At 40.1% G+C, this 14891-nt stretch overlaps 1 protein-coding gene and 1 long non-coding RNA gene across 5 annotated transcripts in view; both read left to right on the top strand.

Moving 5' to 3' along the window:
• PIK3R1 (phosphoinositide-3-kinase regulatory subunit 1) overlaps positions 1 to 7635 on the top strand; it is a 58094-nt gene extending 50459 nt beyond the window's left edge. For all 4 annotated transcript variants that reach the window (XM_015848593.2, XM_015848594.2, XM_015848596.2 and 1 more), the window contains 5 exons: positions 180 to 322; positions 594 to 770; positions 878 to 946; positions 2461 to 2631; positions 3027 to 7635. In XM_015848593.2, coding sequence (XP_015704079.1) covers positions 180 to 322; positions 594 to 770; positions 878 to 946; positions 2461 to 2631; positions 3027 to 3216 — 750 coding nt within the window. In that variant the 3' untranslated portion in view covers positions 3217 to 7635. The remainder of the gene's footprint in view (positions 1 to 179; positions 323 to 593; positions 771 to 877; positions 947 to 2460; positions 2632 to 3026) is intronic.
• Positions 7636 to 11099: 3464 nt separating this feature from the next.
• Positions 11100 to 14615, top strand: LOC107305939. The gene is made up of 3 exons (XR_001551935.2): positions 11100 to 11187; positions 11281 to 11757; positions 12037 to 14615. It is a non-coding gene; the product is annotated as an uncharacterized LOC107305939 (long non-coding RNA).
• Positions 14616 to 14891: the final 276 nt, after the last annotated feature.

Here is a 14891-nt window from a genome sequence, read left to right as displayed (position 1 = left end):
TCATGATAGCCTTTTGCACAGGTCTGATTTCTCTATTTTGTACTGCAGACAGAATGCATTCTGGTAATTGGATATTGAAGTCATTGTTAAAACATGCTCAAGTGTTTCCATGATACAGGCCAATAAATTATCCCTCTGTTTGATAACCACTATAATTGAAACAACTATTTTATTTTCAGGAAATTCAAATGAAAAGAACAGCTATTGAAGCGTTTAATGAAACAATAAAAATATTTGAAGAGCAGTGCCAGACGCAAGAGAGATACAGTAAGGAATACATTGAAAAATTTAAACGAGAAGGAAATGAAAAAGAAATACAAAGGTCAGTATTTGCATTCTAATTTTTTTTTACTTTTATAGAAAGAAGTGGTGTCAAGTATAGCTCTGCCTGAAACTAAAGTAACATCGCAAAGTTGAAGTAGTTCAGTTGTAAGGAAAGAAGACTTCAGATGGGGTAGATGTAAAACTGCAAAGCGTGAAGCTACATTTAAAGAAATGATCTGTTCTGTTAGTTGTCCTGATGAGAAAACAGCAGATGTAAAGATCAAAATAAAACTCAATGAGAAAATAACCTACCACATTATTCTATTCAGGATTATGCACAACTATGAAAAACTCAAGTCTCGAATAAGTGAAATTGTGGACAGCAGGCGTAGATTAGAAGAGGACTTAAAGAAGCAAGCAGCTGAATATAGAGAGATAGACAAGCGAATGAACAGCATTAAGCCAGACCTCATACAGCTGAGGAAGACAAGAGACCAGTACTTGATGTAAGTATCATTATGAATTAACAAATTCTTTCTTTGATTTTTTTTTATTTTTACTGGTATCCAACTTCTGTAACTAATAATTAATTTTATTTGCAATTACTGTCCAGGTGGCTGACTCAGAAAGGCGTTCGGCAAAAGAAGCTAAATGAATGGCTTGGAAATGAAAATACAGAAGAGTGAGTATTCTGAGATTTAAATATTCCTGGTGTTTCAGATCATCTTGCACAGAAATGAGGTTGAATATATTTGATTCCAGGACTACAAAAAGGGAATCTTGTAACAGTGTTAGCAGTTAACGCATGACAGCAGACCTACTGCAAGTGTTCAAAAGGACTCTCTGTCAGACCCTACTTGGCCATTATTCGGGGGAGTGTGTAATCAGGTTACCATAGCAAAGCACAAGAACTTAACCTGTGTCTTTATTCATATGAATGAAGTGAAGATTATAAGGTGTTAGTATCTTGGAGAGCTGTCATGTGGATGGATAAACTGTTCAGAAGGTCTTTTAGGTGCAGGCGGACTGTTTCCAAATTGCAGTTGCTGGTACTATGGTGTTATCCTATGTTAGATAACATCAATATAGTAAGTGAAATTGTTTAAAGAAAATCTTCACTTCCTTTGTCTCTGAGGCTGTCTTTGTCAGTGGATCTTAGATTTCTGCTAAGAAATAAAAGTTTTAGTACTTGGCTTTTTTTCTGGAGCTGCAAAGCAGAGAAAATGAGAGTAATAAGCAGCAGTAAAAGCAGGAGTCTTTCTAGGTGCTGAAAATAGAGCCACCACTGGATGCATTAGAATATCTTTCTCGACTAAGGAGTATGAAAGCTGTACAGAGAGTCAACAAAGAAACTCTTCTTTCTCAAAGAATTATATTCTTGTGAGATTGCTGATCTTGGTGGACTACTTGGAGATTCTTGAGAAGGACTGCTTGTAAACTTGGGAGAGGCAGCACCCACCACTGCAGGCTGCTGGCAAATAGGCAGCTCTTGGACTGTAGAACATCAAAGTGGTGGTGTCCACATAGCTGAATCAGGCATCTTCTTTCATGATGGGTTTGGCTCAGAGGATTCTTTAGAAGTCTGAATCGGTTTTGTAAGGGTGACTGTTTTGGTAGAGAAGGTCCTGTTATACATTATTACATGTTTTCTCCATAGTCTGGTTATAGGAAAAGAGAACCCTCTACTATTTAACCCTTTCCATGAAGCAGTCTTTCATATGAATAGTTTATCTACCTGCACTACTGCTTGTAGCTTTCACAAGCAGCAAATGCAGTCAATGTATTGCATGATTTTACACTGCTGACCAAGTGTTCTGATCTTCAGAAATAAAGCTGACTCAGTGGGTGCTGATTTCACTGGGCTTGCTGTTTACCAAAACATGGGGCAGTGGTAGAGGTACTGAAGCATTCGCAGCATGTTCAGAAAGATAAAACAGCATCCTTCTTAAGTTTTTCTTCAGATCCGTATGAGTATTTTTAAAAGAAACAAGGACCACACAAGTTTTATTTTTGTTTAGCAAGTGAAATGTTTTAACATGATCTTCACTCCTAGTTCTGTCTGGGAGGCAACCTACTAACCAGCAATTTAGTGTTTTCCCAAGTAATAACATGAAAGGAGGTCTACCTTATTCCTGCAGCACGTTGCATGTAGCTCTACAACCTGTTTCACAAATGTATTTTGTCATATTTTGACAGCCAATACTCTATGGTGGATGATGACGAAGACTTGCCACATCATGATGAGAGAACATGGAATGTGGGAAATATCAATAGAAGCCAAGCTGAAAATCTCCTGCGGGGAAAGCGAGATGGAACATTCCTTGTTCGAGAGAGCAGCAAACAAGGCTGCTATGCCTGCTCTGTTGTGTATGTACTCTAACCTGTGAATGACGTGAACAACCTTTGAGGCAGTTCAAATGCTGAGCCTTGAGCAAAGGGTGGGATATATATTTGCATATGCATGGTTTCCAATGGATCCTTAGGCTTAGGAACAGGTCAGCAAGTCTTGAGGCCATGAAGAAAGGAACATAGGGCACAGAATTACTGATTTGTCTGCAACTACTAAATCCTGCCCAACTCCTGTCCCTGAAGTAGCACAGAACCTGGGAATGTGGGTTGAACCTAATCTACTATTATCCTACCACAGAAGATGAGTGCTATGTAGTGATGAGCATTTTAAGGTTTCTTGTCAACATCTTACTTTTTAGCTTAGTTTTACTGTATTGGGAAACTAAAAACTGGTTGTTTCTCTTCCTCTTCAGGGTGGATGGAGAAGTGAAGCACTGTGTGATAAACAAAACACCAACTGGGTATGGATTTGCAGAGCCATATAACTTGTACAACTCTCTCAAAGAACTGGTGCTACATTATCAACACACATCACTCGTGCAGCACAATGACTCTCTCAATGTCACACTAGCCTACCCAGTATATGCACAGCAGAGGCGATGAAGATCTTAATACTCTGGGTTGTTTGGTTTTTTTCTAAGGAAGAGATTTGACAACATTGAGGCCTCCGGAGAGAGAAGGCTCCTTTCAACCTTACTCAAGATTTTGAGCTGCAGTGTCAAAGCTGTCTGTCTTCAGATGGGACTAGAGCTTTCCTTCACAACTGCAGTGGGAGAGATCACAGTACTAAGCTGTGAATATATGTTTCTAATCTGAAGTGCTTGGTTTTTTTTTGTTGTTTTTTTTTTTTTTCCTTCCCAATTGAGAAACGGAAAACACAAGAATGAGAAATCCTAACCTGATCTCCCTGCAGGGACATAGAGGCCTTTAACCATGGTGCTTGTTTACGACCACTTTTGAAGCTTTACCAGCTAGAACATTGGATTCTGCAGACACGAGATTTAAGAGGTCTTTTCATTCAGTTATTGGAATTTCTTGGTCACGACCTGGCTTGGATTTGTTGTTGCTGCACTCAGTGGATCCAGACACACAGCATTGTGGATTTTTTGGTTTCTGGTGAATGACATGTAGCAGAATGGCACTTTCATTTATAAGGGACACTTTAAAGGACTTCAGTTACAGTATGCTGTTAGGAAAAATCGTGATAGTGAAGTGCCAGAAAGTGTTTTGCTTAGACGTATAAAAATCCTGTTTTATGAAAACAGGACTTTCAATGGCATACAGTCTATAATAGTGTACATAGTATTGGATGGCTAGCTATCATTGATGGAAACTATCAATACCAAACTGCTTCTCTTCTCCCCTTTCTGTTCGCTGAAAGCTGAATTCTTAGACCATGCTATGCAATACTGAATTTCCTTTAGGCTGTAGTCTTCTCTGGAGCATATCTACAGGTTAAGCTTGTTTTTCTTTCTTCTTTCCTTGCCATCTTTTTACTTTTTTTTTTTTTTTTTTTTTTTTCTGATGATATGCTGTTGTTTTTTTTTTTTAATGTACAGGAAGCCACCAAGAGTTGGCTTCATAATTAAAACTATGAAATATTTTACAGTTTTCTTTGTACAGAATATTGAGCTACTAGCTCCAAGTTTTAAAAGTTCGGGGGTTTTTTTGTTTGTTTGTTTCATTTTGTTTTGTTTTTGTTTTTTTGTTTTTTTGTGGGTTTTTTTGACTAAATATTTTGTTGGGCAGTGCCTGATAAGCTTCAAAGCTGCTTTATTCAATAAAAAATATATGAACCTTACAGAATATCATGGACTCCAACAATATTGTTTCAGAGATATCTTCAGAATACGGTACCACGCTTCTTTTGCTTTTTGAAGCATTTTGAACTTCTGTCATGATTGTCTTTGTATTTAGGAGATGAAAAATATTGCATATCCTTCTCTGATAATGACTGCAGAAAAAACAGGAAGATTTGGCTGCTGGGTTAGATAGGTTGGATTTCAGAATGAAATCACGCTTGGTAGTAAATAAAGGACATCTTGATCTACTGTGGCAGAATTTTTTGTTAGCATGTCAAGTTATTTTCATTTCATATGAAGGAAGTTTCTCTAAACTGTTGCCGAAGTTTGTTTTTCGTGTTAGTATTCTGAAAAAAAAAAAAGTTCCCATTTTGGGTAGAACAGTTGGATGCAACATAGAGAGAATTACAACTGGAAAACCTGTGTCTTGAAAACCATAAGGCTTTCCTAATTAACACTTTGGATTTGTTTTCCTAACTTTGTAGATTGAGGGAATATCAAAGTGAACACTTAAATAATTTCAGGCTCCAGAGATTTTCAGAGTTGTAGTTCAGTTAAAGGAAACAAACAAGTAAGTAAATTCCACTGAAGTAAACTTATTAGTCAGTAATTCTGGGGCAATTCACTGAGGATGGTTTGCAGTGGCCATGTTTCTCCATCAAGTTGTCTCATAATAGCTCTGCTTTAGAGATACATGTGGTTTGATTCCAAGTATGCAGTGCTTCTTAGGTTATTGATAATAATAACAAATTTGCAGGTCTCCAGTAGTTTTTACATTGTCTTCTGTTTTTTACATTATCCCTTCATTTAAGAGGCTGTAAATCTTTTATTTTTATTTGGTTTTTGTGCTTTTTTTGGTAGGTTGTCTTTGCTTTCCTATAGATGTATTTTCTTGCTAGAATCTATATCAGGAAACAAGATTCAACCAACGCTGATGTGTCAGGATTGTTACCACTTGCAAAATTATAATGATTTTTTTATTATTTTTTATTTTTTTAATTTTTTCTGAATAGAATTTTTTGTCTTCATGCCTTCCCTTCTGCATTCCACTCTCTTTTCAAGCCTCTCAGAATAGAACCATTTAGATCTGGTATTCTAATAACTGTTTTTTACTACAAAAAACAACAATTGCTCTAGCACAATGGTCATATTGCTGGGCTTGAAGTTACAAATTAGCTCAATATACAACTTAACACTTGTAGCAATCCAAGGTATTCTTCAGACATATATTAATTTTTGAATGTTAAATATTTTACGAGTAAAATTGTATTTTTTTTTTCTCTATAAGCAAAATATATGTAATCTGAATGGATGTTTCACTTTGTATTTCTCAAGAAATTTCATGGTAGTTAAGGCATTTGGATCTAATTTTCCTCATATTAAGTAAACCTCTGCTGTGTCAGTGGGCCATATCCTTAGCATGCCCAGCCCAGTAAGGGATGTCATTTGTTCCTGTCGTGCTGTACTACTTCACTTCATCTGTGGTTCTAGCAGAGAAAAAAATAGTGTGCGTGCAAATTTGGCACTTGCTTTTATTGCACAAGCAACAATGAGAAATAAGCACTATGTTGTGGGGATAAATGCTTAGGGCTTCGTTAAGGGAAGTTCTGCCTACACAGGGTCTGTGCAATTCACAAGGATCACTTGTGCCCTTAAAGTTGGGCATGAGTGGGTTTCTTTGGTACCTAGGTATTGTGTGGCCTCTGTATTTCCCTCCCTCCTTAAAGCACGGAGCTGCATCCTGCCAAAGGCCCTATTCACTGCAGAGTTTGTCCTTAATGTACCATACTGTTCACTCCAGTCTTGATTTGATCTCAGACTAATAAACAAAAAAAAGAAAAAAAAAAAAAAAGAAAAGAAAAAAAGAAAGAAAGAAAAAAAAACAAAAAAAAAGGAAAAACAAAAAAAAAACAAAAAAAAGCATGTGGATATAACCGAAGAAACACGTTGCTTCTGTGTTTCTATTGATGTGTATTTTTTCCACCTGATGTGATTGAAAGGTGGGAATTGTTTGGGTTCCTTTTTTCTTTTCCTGTTGTTTGGGGAATTCTTACTTTCATTGTAAATCCCGGAGTTATGCTGCGCTGCAGCAGCGGTTGTGCAAGGGTTTGGAAAGGTATGAAACATGGAGAACCAACACCCACAAAGCAAGCAAAATTAGGAGTTTCTGTTTGGGGATATTGCATGTGTGCATCTCGTGCATATATGCGCACACACTTGCTGTGTTTATATATGAATAGATCTCAGTATAGGTGCATTTTCACCAAATGTGATCATTTTGCTGAATTCAGTAAGTGATATCATTACTTTTGTGTAAGACACAAACGCACTAGGCCTTCGTGGGTGCAGCATGTTTCCAAATGCAGTTTCTGTGTTGTTGGGGGTTGTTTTTTTGTTTTATTTTCTAAAAAAAAAAAAGAAAAAAGAAAGGAAAAAAGAAAAAAGAAAAGAAAAAGAAAAAAAAAAGCTTGTCTGTATAGTTCAGTTATCTTAAATAATAATAATAATAATAATAAAATCTTGTCACACAATCTGTAAAACCAAATCTTCAAATTTTTTCTATTTGGTGTCAACTGTTCTGTAGTAAAGAAATGGCTTTGTCTTGTAATTGGCAATGAAATAATAATGCTTGGGGAAAACATGCAGATGCTTCTAATGGGGAAAACTTAACGCCGATTTTCACACAGTGCTTTTGCTATGCATGGTATATTCAGTTGGGAAAGTGAATCCTGGTAGTATTTCTTTTTTCAGGGTCACTTTTAGAAACGGGCAGCTCAGAAACACAATGCCTCCCATAGGATGCAGTTCCAGAATGGAACATGTTGTGTAGAATCATGATGTATTTGCTGAGCGGAAGGCTGAACTGGACTGGGGCGGAGGGGGGTGTCGGTAACGTTACATTGCGCTTGTCCTAATGAGACTGCATTAGCTGCCCGAGATGCTGCTATTTTTATTTTTATTTTTTATTCCTGTTTTCAAAAAATAAAGCTCTGTTCTGTTAAATGTCTTTAAAACTTTTAAGATTACTTTGTTTTATAATGGTCTTCAAGGAGGTGGAGGGTAAAGTGGGTTGTAAATTGCCTTCACAAGGCAACAGTGAAAACATGCCTCCTTGGAATTCTGTTCAAGCTATAGATTGATGGAGCTGTGTCTTGTTTTTAAGTTGCTTTAAAAATTGTAATAAGTCTTCAAGCAGAATAAAAGTTGTTTTGAAAAAGCATTTCAGTTGTTGAGGCTTCAGTAAGGACTGAGGTGTCTGTTTACCAGAACTGAATGAAGCAGCTGACTAGCTCCAAAATAGCCTTATGCCAAAATGATAGTTCTGCTGGTTTCATGCTCTTCCAAGAGCAGCACATCTGCCTTTTACACTGCAAGTAAAGTTCTGTTCCTTTTGAAATTCGGATAGTGGTTATTGATATGCATCAAGTTAGTCTAAGAACCCATTAGCTAGTGGTAACTCACCACTTTGTGCCTTCCCCTGGCTGTGAAGTCTTAGGTGACAGTGAAGAAAAGGGAGAAGAAGACAGAGGGTGAAATACAGTGTTAGAATTGTTGAAGCACACCCACATCTTGCCTTTAAAAGTTCCATTCCAAAATCTGCCCACATGTTGCTCACTGTTGTCACAGTAATACCTGATGTACTCAGGTACCATAGGTGGAAATTAGTAGTTTTCACAATGTAATCACTGGCCCTTACAGTTTCCTATAAGAAACAGATTGAAGGCCATACTGTGTTTTCAATGTACTTAATAGGAAGTGGTGTTAGATCTCTGATGAACGCATGCATCGCAGTTTTGGTCAATTAGTAAGCTGATTCTTTTAAATACACACCACGCTTATCTTCTTTCCTGCTCACAAAGCATATATTAAGCAACACAAGCTCTTCTGCAACCTAGAGAGATCCACATCTAAAAATAAGGCTATGGTCGTGAATCACACGTCTCCCATCAGCTCCTCAGAGACGTTATGATTGGTTGATCGTAATCTGCAGAAATCTACAGCCCAGTGGCTTTCTGGCCTCTGTCATATGCTGTATAGAAATCACACTTGGCAGACTGAAAAAAAAAAAATAATTAAAAAAAAAAAAATTAAGGAATGTGGAAAAACTGCTTAAATTTATCTGTCTATCTATCTATGCAGATACAAGTTGGTATAATATTTTAAAAACATTGGGAATACTTGCCGACCTCTGTATGTCCCCAAGACACTTGACTCACATCAAGTCCCAGGCACGGTAACTTCCCTTTGGGTCCCTTTGAAGACCCTCATAGCTGTCTGTGGGGATTCAGGCACAAATGGCCCACCTGCATTTACAGCCTTCCTTTACATCTCCACAGGGAAGGACACCTCTGTTTTGCAGGGGTGCTCAGAGGGACCTTGACACCTCTGGAGTGTATGATCCTGTGGGGTATTACATGGAGGAGACAGCTAAAACTCACAAAGCCTATGATATCCTGCATAAGTTCGAACAGGGCTGTATCTGTTTCTGCTTGGGAAACACGTTGACCCCCTTCACCTTCCTCTCCTCCATGTCTTGCGTGCTCAAGGCTGAGACTGGCACCAGCTACCATGGGGGCTATGACAGACCCATGGAGATTGCCCTCAGTTAGAGGATGGAAGCTAAGGAAACTATAGATGCTGAGGTCCTTCCAGCATCCCTGGCTGGAAATGAGGAAGAAAATTACTAGTTACACTTTGCCTTCTGGGACGTAGTGTCAGACATGCTTCCAGCCAGAGCCAGGTTGTACAAAAGTCACTGGGCCCTTCTTTAATGCAGCTGGAAAAAAGAGCACTGACTATGGGAGCTCAGCAGAGGATGTGGCTCTGACCTGTCTTCCTTTCTTCCTTTCTTTCTTTCATTTTCTTTCTTCTTTTTTTTTCCTCCCTCCTCTCTCTCTCTCTCTGTATCTCTCTCTTTCAGACCTCCCTTGGAGGACCTATGTCCTCAAATATACAGACTGCCAAAAATAGAAACTCCGTAGGGGCTTTTTGGGTAAACAAGTATCAGTCAATCAGCAGCTATTCAAACGCTGATAATCTTTGTGGAGACCAGCACTTTAACCTCTGTACAGCAATCAGATGACCAGAAACGTCCTGATAATTCTTTGAAAAAACAGGGTTTGATCCATGGCTCGGTCAGTCTCTGCCAGAACACTATTGCACAAACACGTCTCATCACTCCACTCTTTCTTGCATGTTAAGAAAGGAGGAGTTCAGGCCATCAATTTAGATATGTGCAAATATTGACAGAAGAAAAATTCAGCAGGTAGCACACAAAAGGATCTGAAATTTGCTGTTCTCAGGTCCTTAAGCAAACAACGCTGACAACACCAGACACGAATATAGTTGTCACATAATGATTTCACTTTCATGCATCTGGTTTACCTAAACCCTTATAAGACTGTAGGTTCAGAAGAAAATGAATTCACACAAGAGAAGATTTATTCCTTTATGAATGTTAATTTCCTTGCACAGTTTACCTTATTTTCCCACAAATTTTGTGCGTGTTGTAAAACAGATGTTTTGTGAAGGTTGCTGGATTAATCCTTATTTCACCTGTCAAGAAATCTGGATGCTTCAGCGGGGTTCCCCACAGGGCGCTGGGTAGAAGAACAACAGTAGAAGTCCATATTAAGTGACCCATGTGAAGGGAAATGTGTCTGGTTTGCACGGCAGAAGGGGACACCACTCCAGCCTGTCCAGCACCCATAGCAGCTCTTTTACACTGTTGTTGGCTTTGGGTCTCCTACTTTACTGATCTGAAAGACAGGTAAAGTATGTTTGAGCAGCTTTTATGTTGCAAGGCTGAATGGAAGACCAGAGAGACCATGAGATGAAAATATGACAGGAATGCAACTCCAGCAGCTGTGGCCAGACAAAGGGAATGGCCTTGTTCCTCTCGTTGTGTCCTCTGGACAGGATGCTGGCTGCACTGTGCTGGGATCGGGGCACACATGCTTTTCACCTTCCCTGTCTGTGCAGGGTTATTTTTCCATTGGGTAAAGGCTGCCATTTAAACACGTTGGCAGTCTGTATGCTCATGCAGTTTGCAGCACTCACTCTGGCTCTTCCCTGTTTCAGGAAAGCAGCGAGACTGAATATTTTGAGGTGTAATCCATCTCTAATTTTAAGCACCTGAAAGAAAGGCTTGTCATCAAAGTCATCTGGCAAAGCTCTCATCACAGGGAGAGACAGGCAATTCCCCAGGGTGATTCACCCCACCTACCTCCGGCTCTATTCTTAGGAGATGGTGAATCATGCTCTGGAGTCACTCCATTGACTGGAGGGGGAGCCCAGGAAATGGTTGATGGGAGACCTGCAACTTGAAGGCAGCTGAAGTTAGATGAACAGTCTCTTCCCCTCTGATACGAGGTTCAGTTTGCATCTTTCCAGTGCCATCTGTGGCATCTTCTGCTCCTAGGCACGATGATAAGGCATAATCAGGGGTAGGAAGATCAGTTGGTTTCTAGAATTTTGATCTTTTACAATAACTGTGAAAGTGACAAATTCAAAAACACATCAGGTCGTATCCTCTCTGGACCTGTAATGCTGAGGTCCATGCAGAGGAAGGATACTGCCCTGATGACTTCTCTGCCATCTCCAAAGCAAGCCCTGACACTGCCTCAGGCCTGGCTTATCAGCGCCTGCCACTGGCATCCTAGTGCCTACCAACAGCCTGTGTGTGACAGCTGCAGACCCATCTCCTGGTGAATCATTTGATCTCTTGCCAGCCGTCTGATCAGCTGAAAAGGCATGGGTGAAGATACTGCAGGTATTTCCAAGTGAGATCAGTTTGTTAGTCACTGTGGATGCATTTCCTTTCTTATCCGGGGGAAACTTACGGAACTTTCTTTCCTCCCAGTAGATCCATAGCCGGGGTCATGAGCTCTGATATTTTGATGAAAAAACTAAAAGAGGAATGACTTCAGTCAGATTGCTTCTACGACATTGACAGGCCAGGAGAGCTGGGTGAGATTCTCCATTCTCCATTCTCCAGCTATATGGAAAACTCAAGGAGGTGGCAGACCCTGTGGGGTTTTTTTGAGTGCAGTTTGCATACCCCATTTAAACCAAGCCTTTCAGTAGAGAAAAGCCTGGCATAGAGAGTCTCCCTGTTCAGTGATACAGAAGACCTGACTCTGCCAAGCTCCAGTGGTTTCAGCAGGTGCAGTGATGTGTAGGGTCAATGCCAGGAACAAGATTTTGAGGAGAAGCTTCAGGAAACTTGAGATGGAAGAGGAGAAGCTGTTATGCAAACTGCTGTAGCTGTACTGATAACAGGCAATGTAAACAAGAAATCCCCAGACCGTTAAACAACCTATGAGCACCAGGAGTCCTCAAGGTATGTGAATAAGACCCACAGAATGGGTTCACAGTATTGTATGTATTTATGGTAATTACTGGAGGCTTCTGAACAATAGAACTGTCCTCCTAGGTGAGGATGGACTGGGGATGGCAGGTGAATATGTGTGCACAACCACAGGGTTGTATTTTGGAGGGGAAAAGAGGATAAACCACTGGTACACAAAGACACACAACTAAAAGATGTTGCAGCTTCTAAATATTTCTTACTAATAACAGTATTTCTAAAACTGAAACCTTGTCATATTCTCTTTCCCAGGGTATGCTTGGCTGGCACAGTTCAGCAAGGCCTCTTCTTGGAGAAAATACCTCTTATCTGGGTGGGCCACATGGGCTTCCAGCAGGGTGCGGCCATGGCCTGGGCTCACCTCATCATTTGACAGGACAAGTCACTGTGATGCATGTGTGCTGTGTTGTTCAGCTCTGTGTGATAGCTCCAGGGCAATGGCGATTCAAAACAGCTGATCACATAGGAGGGGAGGGGGTTCCTATTAATGCCTTGCTCAGAACTTGTTTTCACAAGGATTTTCCTTTTGCTGTCATATGTGGAAGAGCACATCCTCAGACAAGGCCCTTCTAGCAAGCTCCCTAGTAATGGTTTTTCTTAGATAAGACAGTGAGTTGTGGCAATCCAAAAACTGTTATTCCCCCTTGCTTTCATAATATTTACAGCAGTGTGAGCGTGCACACTCCCTCAGCATGCACTGCAGACACTGAGACCGTGGATCTGTGGCACACCTAGGCTCACCTGCCATCATTTAGCTGGATCTGTAATGTGGCCTCAGCTCTTAGGATAAGCTGACTACTGAGCCAGGCTACACCAGTGATAGTCCTTGTTTCTAAACACTCCCTCCCTCCCCACATTTTAAACATTTTCTTAGGAAGCCTGGGAAGTCCATGTGAATGATTCAGTAAAGAAGTAACAATCTGCATAAGTGACACAGACTGACGTAGGAGTTTCCCAGAAAAGAGGTACTGGAGCTTAGAAAGTGAATCTATCCGAACATTATCACTGCGTCCCATCATTATTGCATGTATCTGGAATTCCCAGATTAGGTTTCCTTGGTTCATCTCCAGTCAGAATCAAAGAGTGAAGCCTTTCTGACTGTATTCAAATCTTCATATCCCAGTTGCTCACAGGGGAGCTAGCTGAAGCTGGCCAAAGCTTCAGCTCATACACCCAGCTTGTCCTGTGGTAATGAGCTTGCAAGGAGAGGTGGTGTTATGCCCTGAAACAGAATCAGGACACACTTGAGGAACATGCCTGAACTCAGAATCTCAAAGAATGTTCTCCCATACTTGGTAATACATACCTTGGTTTATGTGCATCTAAGTCCATGAAAATGCATGTTCTTTTCTTTGAGCTGCCATCTTCAAAGATTCCCAGCTCACAAAAATCATTATCAGAAGTTAGGCAGCTGGTCTTTTCTGGTCTCTTTAAATATCAGCTCTACTCTGTAGAGTCTTCAGATTGGACTGGCTGACTGTAGGCTCCTCACCAAAAAAGTATGGGTGCCCATATCTATCAGTGCCTGTATGTTTGTGTCTGACATCTGTCTGCAAGCTTTTACCTGAGTAACTTCTGAACCAAACCTGGCTCTGAAGCTTTGAGAACTGGTTCCCACTGAAAGATACTGGAATTATTTATCTTTTTAAATTTTTATCTAGAGAGCACTAAGAACCTAATTTCCTAGCCCAGCATCTTTATCAGTTTAAAGTTATTGACATATTTGTTAGTACTGATGCATCTGATATTACATAGCTACATTCCCATGTCAGATAAATAGCCCACTGTGCAATGGGATACTGTCATTTTCCATCCATTCTCAGCAAATAATCTAATCATGAACCTTGAAAGAGGCCAGGAATGTAAGGCTCAGCATACACAAGGTATGGCTGATCAAGGATAGTTCTCCAAGGACAATTCTCCTTAAAAAACCCTGACCTGTTTGATATGAAACTTCTGCAGGGAGCTACAGTTTCAGCAGACATTTTTCCATTTTTGAAATGCAAAACAGGACTCCATTTTCCATCTAATACAGCCTGTTAGCCAACAGTGGTAACACTGGTTGTCACTTAGGGCATGTGAGTTGCAGAAGAGTCGCCCATGAGCAGTGGCTGAAGTCAGACATCAGGCATCCTAGGTGAATTCTTTCCCTGCCTGGCTAAAGGATTAGTTTCAATCCATTGGTGGTTTGATTCTCTATGAATAGAAGTAATTACTGAGATAAAGAAAATTAATTAAAGTGCCCAGTTGTTCTGGCAGTCATCAGAGTCAAAAGAAGACTGAATTCACATCCTTACTTTAATGGTTAAGCTTCCTGAGAACCAAACAGACTTAGGCTGAGATAGGTGGTTGTGGAGCCATAAAGGTGTTGTTGTTTGCTCTCAGCAGTTTGATTTCCTGGCTCTCCACTGAGTATTACAGCTTAAGGATTGACATCTAGGTCAAAACTACATTTTGGTTAATATTCACATTTCAAGGCCTAGTTGGGCTGTGATGTGAATCTGGCTTTGGATTCTAACAGACCAAAGTCTCGTACATTTGCGGATATCACAGATGTTCTGCTTAGAACAGATATAACTTAAAAACAGAACAGGAAACCAAACCCAGCCAGATCTGACTGCAACACAGAAAACAGACTGGACTGGTGTTTTCATAACTGTACTTTGTACACCCAGAAATCAAAGGCATTTTAGATCTTCATTTTTTTGGTTTGGCTCATTGTTAATGAAAAGCTCAATAGTACCTATCCTTTTGGATCAGAAACATGAGCACATGACAGCAGCAGTGAAAATGCCAGTGAACACGTTAGAAGTTTTATGGCTCTAAAAAGGTACCACAGCTTAACCAACTGCTAACTGATCAGAAGCTGAAAAGTGGGAAAGATCCTGGGTCACCCATTTCAAACTCCCTCCCTCCAGACCTCTCCAACTGCAGAACAAATTCTTGTGAAGTAAAAATGGACACTCAGGGTCTGTGTGTGCTTAAAATCTCTCTAGGTTCACTGACTCCATTTAATCCCAGCACAGGAATCTCCCCAGACTTATCTCCAGTTCCTATAGATAGGTTTGGCTGCCATTCAGGTTTGCCACTCAGTGATTATCTCTGCT

This window comes from Coturnix japonica, chromosome Z (genome assembly GCF_001577835.2).
Source record: "Coturnix japonica isolate 7356 chromosome Z, Coturnix japonica 2.1, whole genome shotgun sequence".
In the NCBI taxonomy this organism is placed as follows: domain Eukaryota; kingdom Metazoa; phylum Chordata; class Aves; order Galliformes; family Phasianidae; genus Coturnix; species Coturnix japonica.
This window is presented reverse-complemented; position numbering and strand designations above follow the sequence as displayed.